Source organism: Hyperolius riggenbachi, chromosome 8 (genome assembly GCF_040937935.1).
Source record: "Hyperolius riggenbachi isolate aHypRig1 chromosome 8, aHypRig1.pri, whole genome shotgun sequence".
Classification (NCBI taxonomy): domain Eukaryota; kingdom Metazoa; phylum Chordata; class Amphibia; order Anura; family Hyperoliidae; genus Hyperolius; species Hyperolius riggenbachi.
The window spans coordinates 209,059,324-209,071,502 of NC_090653.1; the positions used below are offsets into that span (position 1 = coordinate 209,059,324).

Consider the following 12,179-nt stretch of genomic DNA (forward strand, 5'->3'; position numbering starts at 1 on the left):
TAATTTAAAACTATTATTTCATTTGTTTGCCAAAATATGAAATAAACATCTTTGTTATCTTTAACTTTCATGTTCATACCAAATTTATCGATTACAGTAATGCATAATTTAACAAATACTGTAATCATTTCTAAACTGTATGTTTGTTTCTAAACATGTTCCGTATGCTTTCTCAGAAAAAATTGTTTACATTTCAACTTTGTTTTTCAATGTTACAAGTTATCGTTTTTCAACAAATTCAGGTAAACTTACGTAAAGAAAGTGTTTCATTTTACGTTGGACTCCTCAATTATTATTTTTTATTCTATGTTAAACTAAAACATAAACAATAATATACAAATGTATTTTACACAAACAAAATGAGGGATTAAGGTTAAGTGCCCTCCAGGGGGCAGTTAAGGTTAGGCACCAACAGGAGTGTCTTACGGTTAGGCAACACCGGGTGGGGGTTAGAGTTAGGCACCACCAGAGGGATTCTTAGGATTAGGCATCACCAAGGGGGTCTTAGGGTTAGGCAACACTAGGGGGGGTCTTAGGGTTAGGCACCTGCCTAATTTTGTTTAATCAATCATTGCGCACTTTCTGTAGATCCAATAAACTTAGTTTCACTTCTCAAATATCACTTTGTGTGTCTCCTATATGATATATTTAACTGACATTTTTTATCGTAACAACCAACGACTTATACAGGAAAATCATGAGGATTAACAAGGTTTCCCAAACTTTCGCGTCCCATTGTATTTTACTTTATGAATGAAGTAGTACAATATCAGTATATAAACTATATTTTACTACTTTTACTGGCCCTCATTTCAGTTAATGTAAAATACAGGTTACAGTAGGGAATAGTAGAATATCAGCATTATAAACAATATTTTATATTTATCATTTTACTAAACGATAACTTGAATATAGTCTATATCTGGCGCACTTTTTAGCTGGGGCCCTTATTATATGCATACCTACTAACCAATCGTTTTATGTGAGCACAGAGCTGTGCCTACCCATCTCCTGCCTGTGCTTCATAACAGGAAACAGGTATAAGTGGGCGGGGTCAGATGATGACTATGCAAGATCTGAGAGGATACGCTAGGGACTTAATAAATCCAGAACACCCAGAGTTTACAAATATATATATATATATATATATATATATATATATATATATATATATATATATATATATATACACACACAGTGGGTTGCAAAAGTATTCGTCCCCCTTGAAGTTTTCCACATTTTGTCACATTACATGCATCGATTTTATTGGAACTCCACCTGAAAGACCAATACAAAGTGGTGTACACAGGAGAAGTGGAACGAAAACCGTACATGATTCCAAACATTTTTTACAAATCAATAACTGCAAAGTGGGGTGTGCGTAATTATTCGGCCCCCTGAGTCAATACTTTGTAGAACCACCTTTTGCTGCAATTACAGCTGCCAGTCTTTTAGGGTATGTCTCTACCAGCTTTGCACATCTAGAGACTGAAATCCTTGCCCATTCTTCTTTGCAAAACAGCTCCAGCTCAGTCAGATTAGATGGACAACGTTTGTGAACAGCAGTTTTCAGATCTTGCCACAGATTCTCGATTGGATTTAGATCTGGACTTTGACTGGGCCATTCTAACACATAGATATGTTTTGTTTTAAACCATTCCATTGTTGCCCTGGCTTTATGTTTAGGGTCATTGTCCTGCTGGAAGGTGAACCTCCGCCCCAGTCTCAAGTCTTTTGCAGCCTCCAAGAGGTTTTCTTCCAAGTTTGCCCTGTATTTGGCTCCATCCATCTTACCATCAACTCTGACCAGCTTCCCTGTCCCTGCTGAAGAGAAGCACCCCCAGAGCATGATGCTGCCACCACCATATTTGACAGTGGGGATGGTGTGTTCAGAGTGATGTGCAGTATTAGTTTTCCGCCACACATAGCATTTTGCATTTTGGCCAAAAAGTTCCATTTTGGTCTCATCTGACCAGAGCACCTTCTTCCACATGGTTGCTGTGTCCCCCACATGGCTTGTGGCAAACTGCAAACTGCCACTCTTCCATAAAGGCCAACTTTGTACAGTGCATGACTAATAGTTGTCCTATGGACAGAGTCTCCCACCTGAGCTGTAGATCTCTGCAGCTCGTCCACAGTCACCATGAGCCTCTTGACTGCTTTTCTGATCAGCGCTCTCCTTGTTCGGCCTGTGAGTTTAGGTGGGTGGCCTTGTCTTGGCAGGTTTACAGTTGTGCCATACTCCTTCCATTTCTGATTGATCGCTTGAACAGTGCTCCGTGGGATGCTCAAGGCTTTGGAAATCTTTTTGTAGCCTAAGCCTGCTTTAAATTTCTCAATAACTTGATCCCTGACCTGTCTTGTGTATTCTTTGGACTTTACGGTGTTGTTGCTCCCAATATTCACTTAGACAACCTCTGAGGCCCTCACAGAGCAGCTGTATTTGTACTGACATTAGATTACACACAGGTGCACTCTATTTAGTCATTAGCACTCATCAGGCAATGTCTATAGGCAACTGACTGCACTCAGATCAAAGGGGGCCGAATAATTATGCACACACCACTTTGCAGTTATTTATTTGTAAAAAATGTTTGGAATCATGTATGATTTTCGTTCCACTTCTCATGTGTACACCACTTTGTGTTGGTCTTTCATGTGGAATTCCAATAAAATTGATTCATGTTTGTGGCAGTAATGTGACAAAATGTGAAAAATTCAAGCTTCAAGGGGGCCGAATACTTTTGCAACCCACTATATATATATATATATATATACAGTGGTTTGCAAAAGTATTCGGCCCCCTTGAAGTTTTCCACATTTTTCTACATTACTGCCACAAATATGAGTCCATTTTATTGGAATTCCACATGAAAGACCAATACAAAGTGGTGTACACGTGAGAAATGGAAGGAAAATCATACATGATTCCTAACATTTTTTTTAAAATAACTGCAAAGTTGGGTGTGCGTAATTATTCAGCCCCGGGTCAATACTTTGTAGATCCACCTTTTGCTGCAATTACAGCTGCTAGTCTTTTAGGGTATGTCTCTACCAACTTTGCACATCTAGAGACTGAAATCCTTGCCCATTCTTCTTTGCAAAACGGCTCCAGCTCAGTCAGATTAAATGGACAGTGTTTGTGAACAGCAGTTTTCAGATCCTGCCACAGATTCTCGATTGGATTTAGATCTGGACTTTGACTGGGCCATTCTAACACATGAATATGTTTTGTTTTAAAGGGGAACTGAAGAGAGAGGTATATGGAGGCTGTCATGTTTATTTCCTTTTAATCAATACCAGTTGCCTGGCAGCCCTGCTGGTCTATTTCTCTGCAGTAGTATCTGATTAAAACCAGAAACAAGCATGCAGCTAGTCTTGTCAGATCAGACTTATAAGTCTGTACCACTGAAACACCTGATCTGCTGCATGCTTGTTCAGGGGCTATGGCTAATAGTATTAGAGGCAGAGGATCAGCAGGGCTGTCAGGCAACTGGTATTGTCTAAAAGGAAATAAACATGACAGCCTCCATATACCTCTCTCTTCAGTTCCCCTTTAAACCATTACATTGTTGCCCTGGCTTTATGTTTAGGGTCGTTGTCCTGCTGGAAGTTGAACCTCCGTTCCAGTCTCAAGTCTTATGCAGACTCCAAGAGGTTTTCTTCCAAGATTGCCCTGTATTTTCCTCCATCCATCAACTCTGACCAGCTTCCCTGTCCCTGCTGAAGAGAAGCACCCCCAGAGCATGATGCTGCCACCACCATATTTGACAGTGGGGATGGTGTGTTTTGAGTGATGTGCAGTGTTAGTTTTCCACCACACATAGCGTTTTGCATTTTGGCTAAAAAGTTCCATTTTGGTGTCATCTGACCAGAGCACCTTCTTCCACATGTTTGCTGTGTCCCCCTCATGGCTTGTGGCAAACTGCAAACAGGACTTCTTATGCTTTTCTGTTAACAATGGCTTTCTTCTTGCCACTCTTCCATAAAGGCCAACTTTTGTGCAGTGTACGACTAATAGTTGTCCTATGGACAGATTCCCCCACCTGAGCTGTAGATCTCTGCAGCTCGCCCAGAGTCACCATGGGCCTCCTGACTGCATTTCTGAACAGTGCTCTCCTTGTTCGGACTGTGAGTTTAGGTGGACGGCCTTGTCTTGGTAGGTTTACAGTTGTGCCATACTCCTATTTCTGAATGATCGCTTGAACAGTGCTCCGTGGGATATTAGAGGCTTTGGAAATCTTTTTGTAGCCTAAGCCTGCTGTATATTTCTCAATAACTTGATCCCTGACCTGTCTGGTGTGTTCTTTGGACTTCATGGTGTTGTTGCTCCCAATAGTCTCTTAGACAACCTCTGAGGCTTTCACAGAGCAGCTGTATTTGTACTGACATTAGATTACACACAGGTGCACTCGATTTAGTCATTAGCACTCATCAGGCAATGTCTATGGGCAATTGACTGCACTCAGACCAAAGGGGGCTGAATAATTACGCACACCCCACTTTGCAGTTATTTATTTGTAAAAAAAAAATGTTTGGAATCATGTATGATTTTCTTTCCACTTCTCACGTGTACACCACTTTGTATTGGTCTTTCACATGGAATTCCAATAAAATTGATTCATGTTTGTGGCAGTAATGAGACAAAATGAGGAAAACTTCAAGGGGGCTGAATACTTTTTCAAGCCACTGTATGTATATATATTGCTGCAGGAACGTGCATGTTACAACAGTCACACAACTACTAGTTCAGTAAGTTTTCAGCAATCCTCACAATATTCTGATATGGCTCAGGTTACAGCTACAATGTTTTCCGCCTAATAGAGGTGCACAGGTTTTGCTCGGTCAGTTATATTCTCCAGTGTTCTCCTTAGTAAATCAACCCTACATACTCAGAATATCCATGCAGCTGGTGATGTCTGAAAGTCCTGACCTACACAGTCTCTCCGGAATAAGCATGGCAGCCAGGAGAACAGAAATATCCGTACATAACAGCAGTGGCAGCTCTAATAATTCCATCATCACAGGTTCACTGTTACTACAGTCCAGACGGGCAGCTGTAGTTCTGTCAGCATTGGCACTCCACATATGTGAAATATGTAGAGACTCTGCACATGGCTGTAATATGAAGAAATGGGAAGCAGGCTCTGAAACCAGGACAGTGAAGAGAAGATATGTGGCCCTGATCACTATATTTTACACAAGCCAAGTAACAAGGGGCAAACCTCATATCTTGAAAGGCATCTTTACTGCATTAGCCCAGTGGTTCTCAACCCTATTGCAGAATGTGAACCTTAAAATGAACCTAAAGCCAAACAAAAAAAATGAGATGAACTCACCTGGGGCTTCCCTCAGCCCCCTGCAGCCGATCGGTGCCCTCGCAGCTCCGCTCCGATGCCTCTGCACCCGCTGGCGAACACTTCCGGTTTTGCCGTCACCGGCCGACAGGCATGGGAACGCGAGTGATTGTTCGCGTTCCCAGCCTGTATATCGCCCCCTATGCTGCTATTGCGGCCAGGAGGCTAACTGTTCCTCAGAGGAGCTCCGAATGTAATCCCTACTACAGTCATGTCCCTAACATAATCTTAGGCCAGTTTTTGGAGCGCAACCAATTAATTTGCCAGTATGGTTTTTGGATGCGAGAGGAAACCCAAACAAATGCGGGAAAGAAATACAAATTTAATTTATCATAAGGGCCCAATTCACCTTTAATTTTAAAACAATACTTGGCAATCCACTGCCCATGTTGTTGCATGTGCCTATTCACACTATGGACATTGCAGTCTATTGTGTAGCTGTAGAGCACTGTTTTCTATACAGCATGCACAGTATAGTGGAAGTGGTCACAGATACATCATAACGCATTTGCACCTTATAATGCACATTTTGCAAAACAAATATTTGAATGGCCCCCCTCCCTTCCACCAAAGTACGTATACGGTGTGTGGAGAACCTAACCAATATGCTATAGGAAACCCATATGAACATGTCTGTATGCATCAGTCAAGGCAAAAACTGCACGTTATACATTAGTGGTGGAATATGCAAACAATTGCAGAGCAGCAGAATTAAGACTTGAACCCCGAATCACCTCCTTACAGAGTTAGAAGTGCCTATTATGAGGCAGTGAGGGCTGACTTAACTCTTACAGGGCCAGCAAAACAATTTGTAGAATCCATTATAGAACACTCAGCTATTTATACATGAATTGTCCTTGATCCCCATCATAGCCAATGCACATTGCAGCTGATAATGTCTAGCAATGTTCTTTGTGACATAAGTGCTTGATGAAATATATTCAGAATGTTGTAGCCTATGCAGAGCACTTAGATCACAAATTCCTCATATGTAACATGGAGATTCATACTTACTTTAATCATTTGTGAAAGGTCTCCAGCATCTGCCAGTTCCAGGACAATATTCAACTCATTGTCTTCTATAAATGAGTCCAAATACTTTATAATGTTGGGGTGGTTCAATTGCTATATTTAAAACAAAAAAGAAGAAAAACATGAATGACAGTATAGGGAAAAAAACAGATGACTGCAAATGAAAGGAAACAGATTGGAACCAGTATTCTAAAAAAAATCTAGCTTCCTGCCCGTGTTGATAACATTTAGCTGTATACTGCATTACTGATGTTATCCCCATTTTAAAATACAATAATTTTGTCTTCAATGTGACCAGTACAAGCCATTACTCTGTGCCTACCCTATATTGATATTAAATTAGTGCTGATCCGTTTTAGTAAAAATGTGCTTCTAAAAAGTTTTCACGGCCTTTAAGATGCACTCCCCCGGTTGAAAATAGTCCAACTGCACTCCTTTTAGGGCTATACAAATCCTTATCAGCCATATGTAACCTTGTGCAAGCAACAGCCAGCAAGTCAGGAGCCTGCTTTTACTAAAAGCAATAAGGGAGACAGGCAGTCAGAAGCATTAGGCTGGTTTCACACTGTAAACTAGCAGTGGCGATGCGGTGCATTGTGTCCGACGCACCGCATCGTACCATCAAAAACAGGCCTTCAGGGAACACCTCACTGTCTGGCCATTGGCAAGCAGGAAGGGATGCACGTGTGACGCATGCTTGCCGTCACTTCCTGCTTCAGGTATGCGGATGCGTATTGTTAAAATACGCTTCCATGCATGTGCGCCGTAACATCACGTTGGTAATTTTTGTAAAATCCACGCGTTGCCATAGACTAACATGACTTCCGGGCCGACTCAGATCGGTCGTCACTTACGTTGCGCTGTACCGCAGAAGTATGAAAGTCTCCATAGACTTCCATTGCCTGGCGGTGGGGTGCAGTAAAAATAGCACCGCCTCCAGTGTGAAAGGGCCCTGAAACATATTTATAGCAAAAAAAAAAGTAGTAATCCACAATATTACAACAACAATTTGCTTGAGGTTCAACACAAGAGAATAGGGAGAAAAAACGTTTATGACAGTATCAAAATATATAGAATATAGACTAGCCAGCTCCATAGATTTACATCTGTAACATGCAAGTAGCAACATATGTTATCATCTAATCCTTCCATTTGTCCCATACCGGGTGAAAATTATTCAGACTAACCCTGTGTGCATAAATATGTCTTTTTAGTTATATTCCTCTATCCAATCTGCTGCGCCATGCTTCAACACTTGGCGGGTTAGGTGATAGACACTGCATCGCAACCTCTTGTCTTTCGGCAAATAACATTTCAGACATGAAGGTTTTTAGTTCCAGAGTGAAGGTCTTCATCATTTATAACTCCTAGTAGACACAAAGGAGGTCTACTGTCATGAAGGAAGTGAACCACCTGAGTACAACTTGACCACAGGGCACTCCCAAATAGGGTTGCCGCGATTTACCGATATTACGGTATATCGCGGTTTTACAATGCACGGTAATCATACCATGCACTTTTAGGAAATACCGGTTTAGGCTGCATTTCCGCATCCACCGCTCCGGCATTGTTCTGCTCTCCGTCTCCCTCAAAATTAGGAAGGCAAGCTCTCAAAGCTAGTTCCCGATTGCAGGAGGCTTGCCAACATGTGCAGACGCTGGGTGGTGAAGCGCGTCCTATAGTGATGGGTCGTTCGCGAACGAGCCGGCTCTAAGCTGCGAACGACAAGAGCCGGTTCTCAGTTTCAAAAGAGCCGATGCCTCAGCCGCCCCACACAGCCCTGCTTTGGTCTGTAATAAAGGGCGCTGAGGCATGATGGGAGATGTAGTCCTCCTCTCGCAGCTTTGTAGGAGTGTATGGGGCGGAGCAGAGCAGTAGCAGGAGGGATTGCACCAGTCAGAGAAGCAGTCTGGAGTTGTCATGGAGACAGGGGCGGGGCTTTTATTCCGATTCTGAGTGGTGTCTAGTGATATTTAATGAAGAGCCGATTGAGAGCCGTAAGAGCCGGCTATTTAATGCGATTCAGAAGAGCCGATTCTATGAGAAGAGCCGGAATTCCCATCACTAGCGTCCTATGATGACGCGGCCACGGCTGGAGCGCACACAAAGATCTTTTTCCCCGGCATCTGCTTGTGTTTTTTTTTTTTTTAATTGTGGACTGTACCACAAGAGCAGAGAGGGAGACACCAGGTGATTCCTTCCAAAATAAGTACACTAAATGAGAAAAGGCTATAGCCAGTTCTCTCTCCTGCTCGATGCACGCAGCCCCCTGCCTCCCCCGACTGCAGAGTTGAGCTTAACACTGAAACAGATCAGTGTTCAAAGGAATGGCCAGCGCTCCTCCCCCATGAAAATGAACACTGCTGCCCACCCGGAGAAGGAGACTGAGACACACTGACTGCACGTGGAGGAGTTGAAGCTATGACGGCAGATAAGCAGTGCTGCTGTGGGAGAGCTGCAGTGTTTGAATGAGGCCAGTGTGTATATTTATGGCATGTGTGTGTGATGTGTCTGCCTAATGTATATGTGTGTGTGATGTCTGAGTGATGTCTGCCTGATGGATGTATGTCTGCCTGATGTATGTGTGTCTGTCTGATGTATATGTGTGTGTGATGTCTGAGTGATGTCTGCCTGATGGATGTATGTCTGCCTGATGCGTGTCTGTGTGATGTATGTGTGTGTGTTTGTTGTCTGTGTGATGTGTCATGATGAGTCCTCATGCCCACCTCTCCCCCCTGTTCTCCTCTGTCCCCCTACTTTGTAAAGAAATCCTCTGCTGCGGCTCAGCCCAGGACTGCACTTAATACATGTCCGCTCCCCCCATTTGCATTATATTTTTCATCTCTGGTATCCTTTAAAGGAAACCAGAGAGACGCAGCATAGTGAAAGTTTTTTATACATACCTGGGGCTTCCTCCAGCCCCATCATGCGCACAGATCCCTGCCACGCCGCCATCCTCAGCCTTTTCTATTGCTGGTACTGAGTCCCGTAACTTCAGCCAGTAGCGGACAGAAATAGTACTACGCCTGCCTATATTATTCTCCGCCGGAGCGCAGTGCGCATGCTCAGACTGGCCGCAACTGGCTGAAGTTACGGGACTCAGTACCAGTGATAGAAAAGGCTGAGGATGGCGGCGTGGCAGGGATCCGTGCGCATGATGGGGCTGGAGGAAACCCCAGGTATGTATAAAATTTTCACTATGCTTCGTCTCTGGTACACTTTAAAGGGAACCCGAGGTGGGGATCGTAGAAAAAAATCTATACACAGAGGCTGGGTCTGGCTATAGTGCCCAGCCTCTGTTGCTAGTTGAATCCCCCCTAAGTGCCCCCTGCGCTCGGCTCTCCCCCATAAATTACGGCCGCGCTCTCGGGCATTGTTTACCTTACTAATGTCACTCACGCCGCTCCCCCTGCCTCCTGCAGAGCGCCGGTCCCCGCCTGCATCCCTTCCCTCTAATCAGCGGCGAGGGAAGGGACGTGGGCGGGGACCGTCGCTCTGCAGGAGGCGTGGGAGAGCCGTGAGTGACACTAGTGAGGTAAATACAGCCCGCTGCGACACACTGTGTGTCGCCAGCGCGGCTGTAATTTATGGGGGAGAGCGGAGCGCTGCGGGGACTTAGCGGGGATTCGACTAGCAACAGAGGCTGGGCACCATAGCCAGACCCAGCCTCTGTGTATAGATTTCTTTGTACGATCCCCACCTCGGGTTCTCTTCAAGGTGTATAGTGAAACACACCACCAGCATTTCTAAAGTGGACCTGAACTCAAAACGTCCTCCTCTTTCTTTGTTACAGCTGATACAAATCCTAAAATCTGCACAGTTTCTACTTCCTGATTCATGGAAGCAGACATATTAATCTATTGTGCTTTCCAATGGCCTTATTATCTGCCCTCTCTGCCATAGGCAGTCATGACACGGGGAGAATGACAGCCAACAAAATATCAAATTGCTCTGTTGGCAATTTTGGATTGAGATTTACTTTTGGTATCGTTGATTTTTTGACACTTAGAACAGTAAATATTTCAAGCATGACAGGAGGGCCCTAACCCTTAAGGGTTTAATAAAGAAGAGTTTGTTCAAGTTTGACCTTTTCTCATTTTTATAAGGGTAATTGTAATGAGAATAATTGCGTAATACCATATACCGTAATACCGTCATACCGTGGTATTTTTTTTGACGGGTATCATAGTGTGAATTTTCATACCGTTGCAAGCCTACTCCCAAATCAGATGCAGAAACAAGGGAGCGTGGTCTGAACATTTAGAACAAGTAGTGCTGACTAGAGGGTTATATTTGGCAACCCGGGAGGGGATCAGGTAGGATTGATACAAAATGCAGATTTGAGTAATGTGCTCACGCAAACATGGGGAAGTTTACTACACTGTTGTTAAAGAGTCTTCCCAGTCCTCGGCATCTACATCAACGCCTGCACTGGTCCACTGTTCAAGTGACTGTGTGGTGTGTTCAAGTGTTCCATGCACTACCATTCCTTTGTATTGGTTACCTATTAGGTGTCTGGAGGGGCTGAAATGTATGAGGTCCAAAAGTGGTGATGAGGCAGTTTGTAGCAATGAACTGCCAAATTGACATCTAAATGCACAGGAAAGCTGGAGGTAGCAAAACTGATGGTTGGAGAGGTCCACGTATTTTATCTCAAAAGGAATCAGTTTGATTCCACTAACTACCTGGCATAGAAAAACAATACCCTGCTGCGACCAACATAGCAATAGGGGGCCCTGGAGCAGAGGGGGCCCAAGTGGTACTTGATGTATTCACTAGTAACTTTGTTGTGTTCTCCCCACACTCTGACTTTTGTTTGAGTGTCCATATACTATATGCAATGTAGATTGCATGAGAATGTAAATTGCCCAAATAACTCATATCCATAGGGTGGGGGCATGTGGGCATTGCTGAAGAGTGCCTACATCTGATGGCCCCATAATCTCTAGCTACGCCACTGATGTTCAGTTTATTACTTTTAAATACACTTCAGGTACACTTTAAGCATAACACTCTGACACGTAAAAGCATTTTTTAAAAACGCATTCCTCTAAAGACAACTCGCAGCTGAGAATTGAATAGCCTCCTACAATTTGGTAAATGATAATGGTAATTTTAAGTATAAGTCTTATTTTATATGTTAACATTTGTTTGCTAGCCTTTATGGAAAAACCCAAACATTTTTTTTGCAAAGCCAAAGAAGGTGGTGGCGGAAGAGACTCTGTCAATTAATCTCTCAGACAAGTGATTTTCCTTTTTTTGAAGCACAAAGCAGGAATGCTGACAGACACACCAAAGCGTTTTGTTTTTCACCCCTCTCCAATATACAGCACGTCAGACCTTGAACTATTATATATTAAACAAGGGGCCATCCACCTGCTCCGCTCTCCCACAAACTGCTGACCTTGTACTGTGTTAAATGGTTTCTTGGGATCACACTTAAAACTTACATTATTGTTACTTTTGTTTTGTTGAGCTGCTCGCAAGCTGACTTCCGTACGCTCAGGGTTTGTATCAGACATAATTTATAAATGCGTACACATTGGAAAGGAATGCCCTACAGGCAACAAAACAGATACACTCGCTGCTCATTCACAACGCAATGTGACTGCTCAAACTGACTCACCAGATTCGGAGCTGTTTGATGCTGTGATTTGAGTGTTTAAACGGCATTTTTTCTCTCCGCAGGGATCCTGGCTTTGAGCATACTTGCAAATTTTCAAGTGTGAAATGTTTCAAAAATATATATATTCAGCAAAGCAATGCCCACAAGCCACTAAACATCTTTCT

The 12,179-nt window shown here is 43.3% G+C and overlaps 1 protein-coding gene across 7 annotated transcripts in view; it reads right to left on the minus strand.

Moving 5' to 3' along the window:
- NEK6 (NIMA related kinase 6) overlaps window positions 1–12,179 on the minus strand; it is a 345,606-nt gene that overhangs the window by 51,773 nt on the left and 281,654 nt on the right. For all 7 annotated transcript variants that reach the window (XM_068249732.1, XM_068249735.1, XM_068249736.1 and 4 more), the window contains one exon: window positions 6,372–6,482. In XM_068249732.1, the coding sequence (XP_068105833.1) occupies window positions 6,372–6,482 (111 nt within the window). The remainder of the gene's footprint in view (window positions 1–6,371; window positions 6,483–12,179) is intronic.